Source organism: Rana temporaria, chromosome 4 (genome assembly GCF_905171775.1).
Source record: "Rana temporaria chromosome 4, aRanTem1.1, whole genome shotgun sequence".
Lineage (NCBI taxonomy): Eukaryota > Metazoa > Chordata > Amphibia > Anura > Ranidae > Rana > Rana temporaria.
Window position 1 is genome coordinate 474,278,401 of NC_053492.1, and position 16,118 is coordinate 474,294,518.

The window sequence follows — 16,118 nt, forward strand, 5'->3', positions numbered from 1 at the left end:
CCCACAGAGGCTGAACTGTTGCGGCTTTTTTGTCTCCTGGGGGGGGGGGGGGGGGTGTACATCGCTGGACATTTTTTTTTTTTAATAAAGGACTTGTCCCAAGCTGTCTGTCTTACCACTTTGTGAAATGGTGGGGGGCAGGGGCATACAATGTACCCTGCTATCAAATACGGAGACTTCCAGATTCAAATAAGCCCCACACAACCACTGGGCAAGGGATGAGGCCCTCCCCATGAGGGCATGTGGCCTGGTTCGGGGGGGGGGGGGCACTCTCGTCCTTTTCCACGGCCTGCCAGGTTGCGTGCTCGGATAAGGTTCTGTAATGAAATCTTGCCACTTAAGTACATTTGGTGCAGGGTTCCCCTTAACATTCATACCTGAAGGGCCTGGTATGGATTTTGGGGGGACCCCCACAATTTTTCTTCATTTTGGTTCCCCTTAATACAAGACCCATTGGGGAACCCAATGACTTATAATAAATGATCTGTTTTACTGAGACCTGACAATACTTTAGTTGCAATCAGTTTTTGTCTTTTCAATATCTTTAGGGCTCCTATAGATTGGAAAGTTGACTTTAGGTCAGAGAGGGAAAAACCACCCCTTTAAGACAAGCACAAAGCCCCCTTAACTTGGACCTAACGAGGTCTTTTTGGGGGGGGGGGTTAAAAAGTCAGGATGCAAGCCAGGTGCCCTCAGCTTCATTCACATTAGTACCAAGCATGCTCTTCAGTTCCCTTATCACAATCAGGCATGACTACAGTCTGGGGCAAAGACTGGCAACTGTTAGCCATGTTACTTTACCCAATATCCCTGTTACTAGCAGAGGCAAGCTTTACAGAACCCCCATCTCAGCTTGCTGAGAAATAGGCTTCAGCCATCAAGTAGCCAATAAAGCCATTAGAAATATGAGGCTAGGTTTGAGAAAGCCCAGGATGGACAAGAGCAAAGTTAAAGTGGCTGAAGTAAGGAAATAAGCTTACACCAGCCAAAGTTCTGGCTAGAGGTAATGCACCTCCTGGCAATCTAGTGACGAGACGGCCCTAGATTTTAAGGGAACACAACACTTGTACATTGGGTAATAGCTACACCTTCATCAAGAAGTCTGTAGATCTTCCTGGTTACAACCCTCTTATAGGCAAGAGGGACAGCATGATGCAGGTCCCCCAGTCAGGGCAACCATCGGGGGGGGGGACAGGCAGTACACCTGTAAGAGGCCTCGATGGCAACCCCTTTTTTTTTTTTTAAAGGGCCCCCCCGCTTCTCAATTTGAGGCGGCAGCACCCCCCTGCTCTAGGGGGCCCATGCATGAAGCTGTGTAAGGGCCCCATAATTCCTGGTGACAGCCCTGCCCCCAGTCGGCTCAAGGTGAACAAATTCTCAGTGGCACCACTAACAGTTTGACCAATCCCTTTACATCTGCTGCTTGAGAGCAACTTTAAGCATTCAGGCTTTTAACATGATTGGGCCAATACATACATAACCAAACTGAGGCAGGATAATAGCCAAGTTAGCAGGTAAAAGTCCTATCCTAGCCCATTTCGAAGGATAACCTGTTATGTATTTTTGGGTGGGAAACCATTTGACCAGCATCAATTTCAAGCAACAAAGCTGATTTTAGGTCTTTCAGGAACCATGTTGGGAATAAAGCTAGGAGACAGATTTAGAAAAATAATTTATTTAAACATTTGCAGTTTTCAGGTTACATGTTTGACTCCTGCGGTACATCCACAAGCCTAGAACAGCAACAGCCACAGACCCAACAACCCCAGCAGTTGCCAGCGCTCTAGCCAGGTCCAATGCGGAGTAATCTGATGGATCAGTACCTAAGAGAAGAGAAAAAAAAGTGTAAGTCTTGAATCTCAGCTGAAGCCAACCATCCCCCCCCCCCAGATTAATTACCTTCTAGTTTTAGGATTGCTTTATGATCCACAGAAACAAATGCAACAGGTCCTTGGGAAGTCACTGTGTTCTTCAGAGAATGAAGTTCAGCCATTCTCCCTAAAAAAATAGGATCAAGTTTAAATTCTATAGTAGATGTTCTTCAAAAAGTTTCCCTTTTATTTAAAGTGAGTCGTGAAAAACCCAAGATTCTGCAACCCAAATATAAAATACTCACTTCTCCTTTGACCACAAGAAACCACACAGCTGTCCCTGGCAGATGGAACACAAACAGAAGCACTGCAGTGGAAGTATACCTGAAGACAAGTTTATACACAATTAAATCACAGCAAAGCATTAGATAAAGAGACATACAAGACATTGTATTCATTTACCAGTCCTTCAAGGGCAAGTTGGGTGGTGGAGTCCACAAATGTGAAGGTGCTGACCAAAAAGCGCTGGTAGTAGCTTGGTATAGGTACAGCCTGTGAAGGAGCTCCGACAGGAATCAGCTGGCTCAGGTAGTTGTCTCCATTAAAAGGGCAACTGAAACCGAAAGATTGGAGAATTGACATCTTCACAAGGTAGACGGGATAACTTCCATTCTACAGATTCCATTACTCACCTGTCAAACAAGATGGGCCATTGAGGAAGGGGCATAGGATCTGCAGAGTTGGTAGCCCAGCAGTCATTTAGGACAAGGACCAGGTTTGGATCTGTTCTGCCGATGATGCGAACCTCCAGGTAGACTGGGTCTCTGAGCACTTTGACCACAGGGTACTGGGCATCAGTGTAGTATGAGGCATAGTCGAAATCTGCATTACATAGCGAACATGTTACACAAGGGCAACAATTTTCTCTTTATAAAGTTCTTAAGTGGTTGGTTCATGAACCCCCATGAAAGGAAGTCCCTTTTACTAGACAAAGGAAATTCTTCCAATGAACACATCTTATCCCTGGGGAAGCCAACCCTAAGAGGAAGGCACAAGGCTTTATTGAACAGATGAAGAGTTTTACATCTAAAACTGAAAAAATATTTTATGGAAGAATATGCAAGTCATGTGATGGGAGTTGACACCCAAGAGGTCCAGATACAAATGTTACTTTGTTAAGCAAGGGTTTAAAAAAAAAAATAAAAAAAAAATAAAAAGTGTGTTTTGGGGGTCCAAGTGCCGCCTTCCATCAGGGCTTGACTGGAAAACTAGAAGTAAACGGAACTACAAGCAGTCCTTAAAAGCATCTGGTTTGGAAACCTATATATGAAAGTCATGATGGACCCAACAATCATAACATCTGATGAATAAATTCCCAGATGCAGACGTTGACAAGAGGCCAGTTAGCATGCCGATCACTTGCTTTGAGATTATGCCATTGTCACACCCTTTTGATGCAATACCACAGACTGTACAAGTTACATGGCCCGTTTTGTTAGAGGTCATGTCCTTTATGGCATTTTAAGGCAAAGGAGTTAAATGCCAAGTGAAGCTACCTGGTACTTCTGGGAATGTTAATGTTCCAGCCATAAGCACCATCGCATGTCCATAACCCTAGCTAAACTACAACAGTCACCCATTCGCAACACATTGCAGCTTTTGTTAATCCAAGAGCCAAGGTAAGCCAGCATGAGCTACTAGGGAATTCATGAGGCAGAGAACAGGTTAGCAGTAAGAACTGGGCTGCCACCACCACGGTTTATGTCAATGATTAGTAGCCCTTAAATGGAGCCAGCAAGAACCTCCCTCTGGCAGAGCTCCATGTTAGGATCTGAGAACAGCTACTCTGAATGACTGACAGGCATAATAGGGTTTTGGAGTTGAGGCACAGCTTTGAATATCCACCTTCCCCAGGTGTTAATAAACATACTTTGCCCCTTTCCATGTGTAGCACCCTGATGTTAGGCAGGGTTGCTAGCAAGTTTACCTGCAGGTATAGTTGCCTTGGCCAATTGAGTGATTCCACCCCATTTCTGGAATTGCTGCACTTCTCTCACTAGATGGCCAGTATCTGGTGACATTAGATAAAACCAGGGCATTGCAAGGACAGATTAGAAATAGATGGGGCATCTCAGCCATGGGCAGGGATCTTCTTGGGTCCTTTGGCCTGCTGGGAGAGCCCATTTGGGTGGAGTCAGGTGATCGAGTTCTGTGCCATCTGGACAGCTGTCTGGGTGGATATGTTGTGCCGCTAGGCCAGAGTCTGAGGGCCTATTCAGAAGCAAGAGAGTAGGGTTGGCACTGCAGTCTAGCCATAACGGTTCTGCCAGCCTGTTGCCACTAAAAGGACCGACCACCTTATTACCAGCGAGTAGCTGAAGCAAGTACCAGAGCAATATTCTCACCAACCAGGGATGGTGAAGAATTGGGGAATGTAACTGAATGACCCATGACAGACTTTGGAAAGATGAGGGGTACTCCTGTGCCAGCGTCACTAATAACTCTTGTGTCTAGGGTCACCCCGTGTCCATTTTGGGCATAGGGTAACAGAAATATTAATTAGAAATTACATGACAGGGGACATTACTGATTGCAATATCTCAAGATCCTGTAATATGAGCCAAGTGTTGGTTTATTCTGTCTAAAGATGTGGATTGAGGGGAACTGATGGCGTTTTGTTTGAATTCTATTGATAAAAGAATGTGATTGAAGCCCCCCATGGTGGGATGTGTGGGTGGAGAGTTTTGTCCCTGCAATTACTGAAACATGCCTTGTAACTGTATACAAGACTGAAAGTTACCATTAAAAAAGTGTTCATACATTTTGAAGCAGAGAATAGAGCTGTCAGTCTCATTTTCTGGGGAATTGTTATGGATCGTGTCTGCTGGTTTGTCGGTGTGTCGGATAAGCTGTTGTGGGTTGATATAAGGTCGTAAACGGTGGTGACCGTTACAGGGAACTTCAGCAGGCATCAAGCCAGCAGAGGCGACGCTTGAAAAGCAGCCTTTTGTGCCAAGATAGGGACCCAACAGGAAAGCGGGGGTGACACTTGAGGAATATACTCAGTGAGAAGGTAGGAAGAGCTCAGGAGATCCAGTGGCAGTGGATCAGCAAGTCTAGTGAGGAGAGACTGGGAGCTACAAGAGTGACTGTAGAGGAATTACAACTTGTGTTAGAAACTGTTGCCATAGGAGACAGCAATCCTACATATGCAGACAGTGTCCAGCTGGGGGCCTTTTCCTGCATGGCTGTCTACTTATAGAAGTCAGAGTCTAATTACCATTGCAACTACTTAAGGGTGTCCTGGCCCTAAAGTTCTGTTCTTGAACGCAAAGATTTTCCCGAAGTGTCTGGTGCCCATGAATTAACCTTGCATTATTACACAGGTTGTATATAGTGCCAAAAGTTTGTGCAGCGCTTAACTGCTTGCCGACCAGCCGCCGTCATTCTACGGCAGCAGGTCGGCTCTCCTGGGCGAGAGCACGTCATACTACGTCGGCTCTTAGAGCGGCTACTAGGGGCGCGTGCGCGCCGCCGGAGGCGCGCTCGCCCCGGACTCCCGTGCCCGGCGCGATTGCCGCCGGGCACCCGCGATTGCTCGTTACAGAGCAGGGACCAGGAGCTGTGTGTGTAAACACACAGCTCTCGGTCCTGTCAGCAGGGGAAATGCTGATCTTCTGTTCATACAATGTATGAACAGAGGATCAGTGTTTCCCCTAGTGAGGCCGCCACCCCCCCCACCCACAGTAAGAACACACCCAGGGAACATACTTAACCCCTTCCCCGCCCCCTAGTGTTAACCCCTTCCCTGCCAGTGGCATTTTTATAGTAATCCAATGCATTTTTATAGCACTGATTGCTATAAAAATGCCACTGGTCCCAAAAATGTGTCAAGTGTCCGAAGTGTCTGCCATAATGTCGCAGTACCGAAAAAGAATAAAATCGCTGACCGCCGCCATTACTAGTAAAAAAAATATAATAAAAATGACATAAAAATACCCCCTATTTTGTAAACGCTATAACTTTTGCGCAAACCAATCAATAAACGCTTATTGCGATTTTTTTTTACGAAAAATACGTAGAAGAACACGTATCGGCCTAAACTGAGGAAAACTTTTTTTATATATTTTTGGGGGATATTTATTACAGCAAAAAGTATCCATTTTTTTGTTTATAGCGCAAAAAATAAAACCGCAGAGGTGATCAAATACCACCAAAAGAAAGCTCTATTTGTGGGGGAAAAAAAAAAAAGCCAATTTTGTTTGGGAGCCACGTCGCACGACCGCGCAATTGTCAGTTAAAGCGACGCAGTCCCGAATCGAAAAGAGTGCTCTGATCTTTGACCAGCAATATGGTCCGGGGGGTAAGTGGTTAACAAAAAAAATATAAATACAGTTTGTTACAAGAGGAATCACACCCACTATGCCTTGTAACCCACTCTACACAGGATGTCGGCTCTCCACAACTCGAGGTTCTCAGACCAAAGGGGACCTTGCTACACAGATTTTTGCGATGACTGGAGATCAGTGTAATGCAACATAAATCTACAAACTGTGACCCTTGGGGGAATTACTGACAGTGACACCAATGGCCATTATTCCTCCCACACAGTGGGGCACCATTACTTTAATGGGCCATAGCTTACTCCTGATGCCAGGACATTATCCACATATGACCCCCCCCCCCAGAGTAAACTGGCCCTTTGTTTAGAAAGTTGGTGACCCCTGGATTACACCAATAGGCACTAGCTAGAAGCAAGCCAATAAGCTTCCACTAGTCAAGTTGAAGACTTGTATTCTCACCTTGTGCAATCCTCATCTCCAGCTCAAGAGGCCCAGATGTACTGACAGGAAGAGGTGGTGGCAAAGTGTTGACTGTAAAACTCAGCAGGGGCACAATACCAGTTTGAATGAAGCTGCACTGCACAGTCACCCTAGAGAAACAGTACAGGATTAGATACAGTGTGCACCCCCCTCCCCAATCCCATCATGTACTACAGCGGGATTGCTCATCTTACCTCATTGTACTGTCCCTAGTAATAGAAGATCCTTGCCAGGTCTGGATTTGTCTACCAGCTTCAATAGTAGCTTCATAGTTCATGGGACCATTGGGCACCTGGGTGAAGAAAAGTGTGATTCCAACAAACCAGGATAGGTAGTCAATGACATTTTAAAGGCAATACCACCCACCAGAAGCGTTTACATCATATAGAAATAAAGTAGCTTTTTGTACAGCACAAGAAACCTACAGAAGAGTCTGTTAAGCAGGTTTTAGAGAAGCACAGGAGTAGGGTTGATGGTGCAGTAGAGTATTGGAGTGCCAATTAAGCCAGTTCATGAAGGAAATAGTTGGATCACTCATGAATTGAGCAGTCATCCTAAATTGGCTGAATTTCAGCTGGTCTATAGCCAAACTGATAAGAGGCATGGAGGAGCGCGGCTATGAGGAAAGATTAGAGGAACTGCATTTATTCTCTTGATGAGATTAAAGGGGGGGGCCTTAAGCAACATGTACAACTATATACGGGGGGTCCATATAGTGAACTTGATGTAGTTATTCACTTTACGTCTATAGGAAAAAGGTCATCTCTAAATACGGAAAGGTTTCTTCACAGTAAGCTGTGGAATAGACTCCCTCCAGAGGTGGTTCTGGCCAGATCAGTAGATTGCTTTAGGAAAGGTCTGGATTCTTTCCGTAAGTTCACACAAAATAACTGGGTACTGGCATTTATAGGTAAAGTTATTCCAGAAGAGAGGAAAAAAAACAAAAAAATTGCCTCTGGGGGGTGGGGGGTTGCCCGGAAAGGAATTTTCTTCCTTGCTGTAGCAAATTGGATCGTGCTCTGCTGGGGCTTTTCCACCTTCCCCTTGAAGAACTGGGTATATTGGTATATGGCAGGGATATGCAATTAGTGGACCTCCAGCTGTTGCAAAACTACAAATCCCATCATGCCTCTGGGTGTCATGCTTGTGGCTGTCAGACTCTTGCTATGCTTCATGGGACTTGTAGTTCTGCAACAGCTGGAGGTCCGCTAATTGCATATCCCTGGTATATGGGATGGTTTATTTTTTATGGTTGAACTAGATGGACTTCTCAACCTGACCAACTATGCAACTTTGCTGGACTGACTCAACCCAAACAGGGGCCTGCAGGGTGGTCCATGGACACTGGCTTTTACAGGAATGCTACCGAGGAGGGAACCCCACAGCAAAGACTAGACCGAGAAGATGTGACTATGATCAGCGCAAAGAACAGATACTGGGGTCACCTGCTATAGTCCAAGGCAGTGATGGTGAACCTTGGCACCCCAGATGTTTTGGAACTACATTTCCCATGATGCTCATGCAATCTGAAGTGTAGTTGAGCATCATGGGAAATGTAGTTCTAACACATCTGGGGTGCTAAAGTTCACCATCACTTGTTAAAGGTGTTAAGCAGGTCTCATTTGTGTACATTTTTGTTAATCAAGTCACCCATTGTCTGATCATCTCTTGGAGATGTGACCATTATTTTATTGAACGATTGTGGGAGGTTTATGATAAATGTGCAATATACATTGTATCCAGGAGTTGTGGGCTTGGATGGTCTAGGTGGGCACTGCGTCACCTGGATGGCCAATTTAATTAGCTTAATGATTATGTTTGTTGGACGTTCCATTCCTGTTCATAGTTTGCATTGTGAGGGTAATGTGATAAGGTTCTACCCGATCTGCGCTATAAATTGTGCAAATTGCCAATAGCGTTCAGTTTTCCCAAGCGAGTATCCATTATGGGTGCCCACCTCATCCCTTTAAAAAAAAAAAGTTGTAGGCCAATTTAATGCAGATAAGGCACCAAGTTTAATTAGCACCTTTGATCAGCCACAGAACCTGTGTAGTTCATATGTGTTCGGTTTTAAAGGGATGAGGTGGCAATCCTAGTGGTCAGCTACAATACCTGGTTCCAGACTGGAGGAAGATGTATACTGATGGAAGCACCCAAGCTGGGTGCCAACAGTTCCATCACAATGATCTTTAGAAGCAATAGTGAAGTTCAAAGGTGCCATCATCCTCACCATTTTGGGTGAAAAAGCTGAACCAATATTCACCTTTACCAAGTGATATCACAGCCTAAAGACCAGAATTGTAGCAAAGAGTTTATAAGGTTCGAGAACTGCAATTGTCAGTCCTAAATGTCTCAAATGTCATATGTAAAATGTGCAAAGGTTAGTCCTGCCAACACCATAAGGGTCAGACTGCTATAATCAGGCTGTATTGCAATACCTACCTGATATGCTGTGGCACAGGATAATGGGAATCTGAACACTACAAAGGAGTTACTGGTATCTACGGCCAGTCCACTGCAGGAGTCCAATCCAATCACCCTGACAGAGTCCAGAAGTAGAGATGGCACGGTCAGTTCACTGGACATTGCAATCACCATGTTGCCATCAAATCTGCATTGTGTAGTCACTGTAGAAAACAAGATTGGGTTGTCACCATGTAGACCAGACATGAAATTATTGAGTCGCTGATAACATGCCCACTGCAGTATTTATGAATTTCCTAATCCAACTTGCATCTGTACAGGTTTGATTGCAGCAAAGAGAGCAAGACCTTCTACGGTCTGCTCTAAAATGTTAGAGACACCCAGAGGGTTGTTCATTGTACCCAAAAAAGATCAAAGTGTGGCTTAGGAAAGAGGACACACGTTTGCTCTAAACACCATTGTGCAAAGATTGTTTTACGTACATTCTAGACTGGGCTTCAAGTTTCTCAATTATGAAATAAAAAAAAAAAATCAGGTCATTATGTTTTTACCTACAGGCTGGCCATAGTATGTTCAGGCCAATATGGCTTCCCAACTTTAGTGCATCAAGCAACATCCTACTTACACTTTTCGCCAAAGAAACAGGGCATTGAAGCATCGCCCGGGGAGTAGCAGCATCCCATTGCAGCACAGGAGTCACTGGTTACAGGAGTGTCAGCACAGGTCAGTTTGTCCCCTTGAGCAACAGCAGAGCAGACATCAGGGCTGGGGGCATCCAGGGCTTCTATACAAGAAAGGAGAACATGCAGTACATTTAGATTTTTCTACAGTTAGGACTTCAGAAACGAGACATACCCTGTCCCAGTAGCTCCCCCCCGCCCAAAGTAACGAAGCTACATTGTGCTTTTGTCCCAGGGGACAATTCAGATTCCCATTTAGAAGATTAGACATGTTACCATTCTGTATTGGACATCTCTTCTCTGCCTTGTATTGGTCAACACCATCATCATTATCTTCCAGAAGCAGAACCATCATATAGTCCCCATCCTAGAGAAAAATATAAAAACACCGTACGCATTACACCAGGGGGTCTCCCAAATTCTAACACAAGGTGCCCCGTTTTCTTCCGTTCAAACTTTAGGGGGGGCGGCGGTCAGTGGGAGTAGACAATGCCCAGGAATTGGTGGAAGCAAACAAAGCCGTAGGCTTTGTGGTCACTGGGACGACTAGTGTACCAAGGGCCACTCTGCCTGCAGATGGGTTTGGAGACCTCCCTGCATTTCACCAAACCAAGTTGCGTTGCCTCAATCCCTTGTTCCAAAGCCTGCTGATCCATGTCTAAACCTCCCCACCTACCAAGGATTCAGGCACTTATTTTCTAAGTTACCAGGGGCTTTCCACTTCTAGCCAGCACAGGTCAAGCATGCGTAGAGAGATTTTTTGCCAACGAAGGGTTAGAGTACTGTCCAATTTGGAAGTTCTCCCTTCACCTCTGTCCTGAAGATGCTACACGTGAAAGCTTCTAAAGGGAGGACATTGCCTTTGAGACATGCCACCAGAACAGGTGTTGTCATTTGATTTCCCTTCACTGCTTGTTCTGGTAACAGCTAAATGATCTCCCATTTGTGGTAATGGTTGCCAGACAGATGACCCATTAAGGGGGTGGACAATAAACCTAGACAGTCTTTGCTCTACAGAACTAAAGTTCTGACTAAACATACACCCATCAAATGCATTACTAGCATAGATAACAGATTTATAGTTTTTGGATTTTATTGGAACCCTACATCTTTGAAAGGAGTTGTCCCATGACCGCATCAAAAAGCCCAAGTCAGTGATGTCAGGCTTACCTCTTCCCTTACGAAGCATCCATCATAGGCAGCGATCACCATTGTGTTATTGGAGCCATGACTCACCCAGATCCCACAAGCAGAGTCATTGGCAGGATCCTGAAATTTATCCTGGAAATCTGAACACAAAAAGTTAGTCACTTACCAAGGCACATTATACCAAACCAAGTGTCATATTCACTTCTGAAGTCAGATTAGCACAAGATTGTTAGACCAACCAAACCATGAAAAGTCCTTGTTAGACAAACAGTTATAGTATAAGTAAAAGGCACAGTGATGTAGTGGTTAGTACTTTCACCTAGCAGTAAAAAGAAACGCTGGTTTGAATCCCAACCACGACACCATCTGCCTGTGTGGGCTCCTCCAGGTACTCTGGTTTGCTCACTCTAAAGACATGCTGGCAAGTCAATTGGCCCTAGTTTATGTATGAATGCGTGTTAGGGTAAGGTGATTAGATTTTTAAAATGAAATATGGGGACATATTTTGTTTTTACTAGTAATGGTGGCAATCAGCGACTCTCTGCCCGTCACCTGCCTCACATACTATCAAGTCTTACTCTCTGGGCCGCGGCTACTACCGGGTGGGGGAAGGAAGATCACTCCGCCAAGGAAGGGAAGGAGATAAGCAGGCAGGAGGCTGGCCGGGACTTGAGCCAAAGCAGAAGAAGCGAGCGGAGCCGAATGGGCATGCACCCAAAATGGAAGAAATATTCCGCTCAGCACATGATCATCAGAAAGGGGCACAGATAATGGAAAACAAATACACCCCCCTAAGCTAGTAGGAGCGGCAGAGTGGAGGTGTGCAGTTCAGATTTTTTTTATTCGGCACCGACTGTTTTTTGAAAATGCCCCAGCCCTTGTTCAAATCCAATCCGGGGACAAACTTTGTCCAGGGACAGTGTCCTCAATCCGGGGACTGTCCCTGGAAACCGGGAATGTCTGGTCACCCTATGTTAGGGACCTTAGGTTGTGAGCTCCTTGAGGGTAGGGACTGATGTGAACGTACAATGTATATGTAAAGTACGACGTTAATTGACTGCGCTATACAAGTACCTGAAATAAAATGCAAAAAAAATGTAAGTTTTTGTACAGAGTGGAGAGGGATTAGAACACCCGTCTGTTAGGATTCACCCTCTCCACTTGTCCTACATATTATGATCATTAAAAGTGCAGAATTGTGGGTTGTTCCCAGACGTGAAGGGGACACTAGTTCTGGTGACCTGGTGGTCCAAGGGATTCCCCTTCACTTCCTTTGAGATAGAAAATCCTCCCCCCCTCCCCCCCAATGGAGCCATGATTAGATTTGCTTGAGAAATTACCGTATTTATCGGCGTATGTTGCGCACTATTTTCCCCTTAAAATAAGGGGAAAATCGTGGGTGCGCGATATACGCCGATAGCCGCTTCCGGCGCTCAGTTTGAAATCCTGCGCCGACATATACCAAGTGCAGTACACTCGGCTAGGCTTCGCTCGTGCTCACGCATAAACGTCACAGAGCGTAAGCGCGAGCGAAGCCGAGCCTTGCCGAATGTACTGCACTCGGTATATGTCGGCGGAGGCGTTCGAACTGAGCGCAGGAAGCGGGGACTCGACTTGAGGCGCGCGCTGGAGAAGTCGGGAGGACACCATCGAGGCCGCAGACAGACCGGACGACGCTGGGAAGACACCAAAACTGTAAGTAATAAAATCATAACATTTTTTTTTTACAGGAATTTCGGGGGCAACTTTAGGGATGCGCGGTATACGCGGGAGCGCGTTATACCGCGATAAATATGGTACTTTGAAACCCTGGAATTTCCAGCGGAGGGCATCTTAAGGGGTTGTAAAGGATTTCCCCCCCCCTAAGTAGCTTCCTTTACCTTAGTGCAGTCCTTCACTTACCTCATCCTCCCATTTTGCTTTTAAATGTCCTTATTTCTTCTGAGAAATCCTCACTTCCTGTTCTGTCTGTAACTCCACACAGTAATACAAGGCTTTCTCCCTGGTGTGGAGTGTCGTGCTCGCCCCCTCCCTTGGACTACAGGAGAGTCAGGATGCTCTCTATGTTGCAGATAGTTAAAGGAGCTGTGTGTTAGTGGGCGTCCTGACTCTCCTGTAGTCCAAGGGAGGGGGGGCGAGCGCGACACTCCACACCAGGGAGAAAGCCTTGCATTACTGTGTGGAGTTAGACATAACAGATCTAGGCCAGAAGTAAACAAATAGGACGGTATATTTACTTTACTACATCCCCCCCCCAAATCGTAATGTTGACCGAACGGTTTAGTTATATGTAGCCCATTGACCAACATAGCACATTTACTGTTAAATTCGGAGTATAGGCAAAATTTCAGATAGAGTAAGGGAAGGTTATAACCTCTGTCAGTTTTTTTGCCATCTGTGTCCCATTAGGGAGATTTCCCTTTACTTCCTGTTCATAGCAAAACAAAAAAAAAAAAAAAAGTGAGGAAACACCTGCAAATTAATGGAATCCCTTGGGGACCCCCAGGTCACCAGAAATTGTGTCCTCTTTGGAAGATTCCACCCACCTTACTTTTCTGGGGACAACCAGGGCTTCCCCCCCCTTAGAGAATCAGTGCAGGAACTCCCTCCTGAGTCACCCCTTGTGTCCACCTCCAAGCACCATTCCTTGGTTCCACCCCCAACACCATTACATACATTCAGAGCTAGGTTACGGAACTGTGTTCCCCATGTTCCTGCTGAAAAAAAAAAGCCCTGGGGACAACCCAAGACTTTTTTACTACTCTGCAGGTAGAAGGCATAGGCACACCATCCAGCCCTATCGCTATGAATCATGGGTAGGGCAGCCCATTCATTGCAAGGGGGTGCCCTGGAGTCTATGGGGGGGGGGGCAGCTGCCCCATATCTCCCCACTTCCTGTTTGTGGTACAGGAAGTGAAATCTCCCCAGTGGGGTAGATTGGTAAGGGTGGGAGGAATAATCTTGAATTCCACTTTGTAATAAGGAGGTGTACCCATCCAGTCACTAGATCTTTATTATCTCAGGACATTGGCTACATTCTAGTGCAGATCCTGGATAATATCACACCGATCCCTATTCATCATGTGCAATTTCTAACCTTAAACCACAATAAGTTAAATATGAAAGAAATAAAAAAAAAAAAACTTACCCAACACTTTGAGGGAAGAGGTGGCCCCTTGGTTGGGCATAGAAAAGGACAATTCCATCTTGTCCAGAGCACAGTGGAGGAGCGAGGAGCTTTCAAAGTGTCCATTGGCCTCACACAGCAACCAGGACAGACTGAAGCTCCACAACAGCAGTGCTAAGCCCATTCCTGTCCTGGAAGATCCCATCTTGATGATCACTTGTAATCCTGACCCTCAGCCCTGACCTGAGATTTATACCCTGGAGAGAGGGCGGGGCTTCAGTCTGATTGGTCAGGGACTGCTATGCACACAGGTGATCCTTATACTTGCAAAGGTGGCCGAGAACTGCTGATTGTGGGTCTCTTCATACCAATCAAGGTTCATTCATTTGTTGCACTTTTTTTTTATGTTCCATGAGCCCTGGTTCACACTGGGTACGATTTGGAACGATTTGAGATGCGATTTCACATGTCAAATCGCATCTCAAATCGGCGGCAATTGTCGGCAATGGCACTGTCCTAATCAGTGCGACGCCGCATCCGCGATTTCAAAAAGTAGTTCCTGTACTACTTTTTGCGATTTCGGGCCGCGATTTACATTTAATTTGCGGCCGAAATCGCGGCAAAATCGCGGCCGCGAAATCGCGGTAAAATCGCGCATTTTACCGCGATTTTGAATTCACAGCAGTGTGAACCTATTCTCAATGTACAAAAATTGGGGCTGATTTTATGAAAACTGGAGCAAAGAAAGAAAAGAAAATGGGTCTCTTCTCCAGAGCAGCCAATAATCCTCACCCAAGAGATCAGATTTGGGTTTCGTTTCCAGTTTCCAATGTCCGGCCCTCAGGCTCCATTCACATCTATGCATGTTGATTTTGAGCGTTTCTGTGGTGCTTTTTGCGGTGCTTGCTGCGTTTTTGGACACAAGTTTTTACCGTGATTTTGCTGCGATTTGTTTCTATTTATTTTTTACACTGTATATATCTGGTTGCTAAGGAGGGGGCCTGATTAGAGCCATAGGCTCTAATAGGCTTCAAAATAGGGTGGGCTCGGAATGCAGAGCCTTGCGCTCGGAGCTCACCCATGTGTGGTAGAGAGCAAATGAATATTTATTTTCTAACGCTGACCCACCTCTCCGCCAATCAGGAAGCGCGGGTCTGATACCCATCACCTGATTGGCTGACAGCACAGGCAAACCTATTAGACGCCTAGCAGGAGGAAAGAAGAAAGGGGCACGGTGGAAGCATGGAAGACACTGCTCGCCGCCGTCACCCGCTGCCTGACCTGCCACCAAGATGGGGTAAGTGGCGGTCAGACAACGAGCGGGCAGGGGGTGCTAGTTAAATGGGGCACAGTGGCTGCATTTGATGGCACAGTGATGGTATTTGATGGCACAGTGGTTGCGTTTGATGGGCACAGCGGCTGCATTTGAGGGGCACTGTGGCTGTGTTTGATGGGCACAGTGGCAGCGTTTTATAGGCACAGTGGCAACATTTGATGGGCACAGTGGCTGCGTTTGATGGGCACAGTGACGGCGTTTGACGGGCACAGTGGCAGTGTTTGATGGGCACAGTGGCTGCGTTTGATGGCACAGTGGCTGCGTTTGATGGCACAGTAGCAGCGTTTGATGGGCACAGTTGGTGAGTTTGATGGCACAGTGACAGCGTTTGATGGGCACAGTGGCTGCATTTGATGGGCACAGTGGCTGCATTTGATGGGCACAGTGGCTGCGTTTGACGGGCACAGTGGCAGCGTTTCATGAACACAGTGGCTGTGTTTGATGGGCACAGTGGCTGTGTTTGATGGGCACAGTGGCTGAGTTTGATGGCACAGTGACAGCGTTTGATGGGCACAGTGGCTGTGTTTGATGGGCACGGTGACAGCGTTTGATGGTCACAGTGGCTGTGTTTGATGGGCACGGTAGCTACGTTTGATGGGCACAGTGGCTGCGTTTGATGGGCACAGTGGCTGCATTTGATGGGCACAGTGGCTACGTTTGACGGCACAGTAGCAGCGTTTGATGGGCACAGTGGCTGCGTTTGATGGGCACAGTGGCTGCGTTTGATGGGCACAGTGGCTGCGTTTGACAGGCTCAGTGGCAGCGTTT

General features: G+C 46.2%; 1 protein-coding gene across 1 annotated transcript in view; it reads right to left on the reverse strand.

Annotated features, from left to right (window-relative positions):
* The window catches only part of LOC120938113 (zona pellucida sperm-binding protein 4-like), a 34,929-nt gene extending 20,666 nt beyond the window's left edge, over positions 1-14,263 (reverse strand). The window contains exons 1-10 of the mRNA XM_040351832.1: positions 14,036-14,263; positions 10,909-11,027; positions 10,015-10,105; positions 9,684-9,842; positions 9,077-9,261; positions 6,829-6,926; positions 6,614-6,744; positions 2,504-2,693; positions 2,274-2,424; positions 2,117-2,195 (exon numbers count right to left, since the gene is read on the reverse strand). Of these exons, the coding sequence (XP_040207766.1) occupies positions 2,117-2,195; positions 2,274-2,424; positions 2,504-2,693; positions 6,614-6,744; positions 6,829-6,926; positions 9,077-9,261; positions 9,684-9,842; positions 10,015-10,105; positions 10,909-11,027; positions 14,036-14,219 (1,387 nt within the window). The 5' untranslated portion in view covers positions 14,220-14,263. The remainder of the gene's footprint in view (positions 1-2,116; positions 2,196-2,273; positions 2,425-2,503; positions 2,694-6,613; positions 6,745-6,828; positions 6,927-9,076; positions 9,262-9,683; positions 9,843-10,014; positions 10,106-10,908; positions 11,028-14,035) is intronic.
* Positions 14,264-16,118: the final 1,855 nt, after the last annotated feature.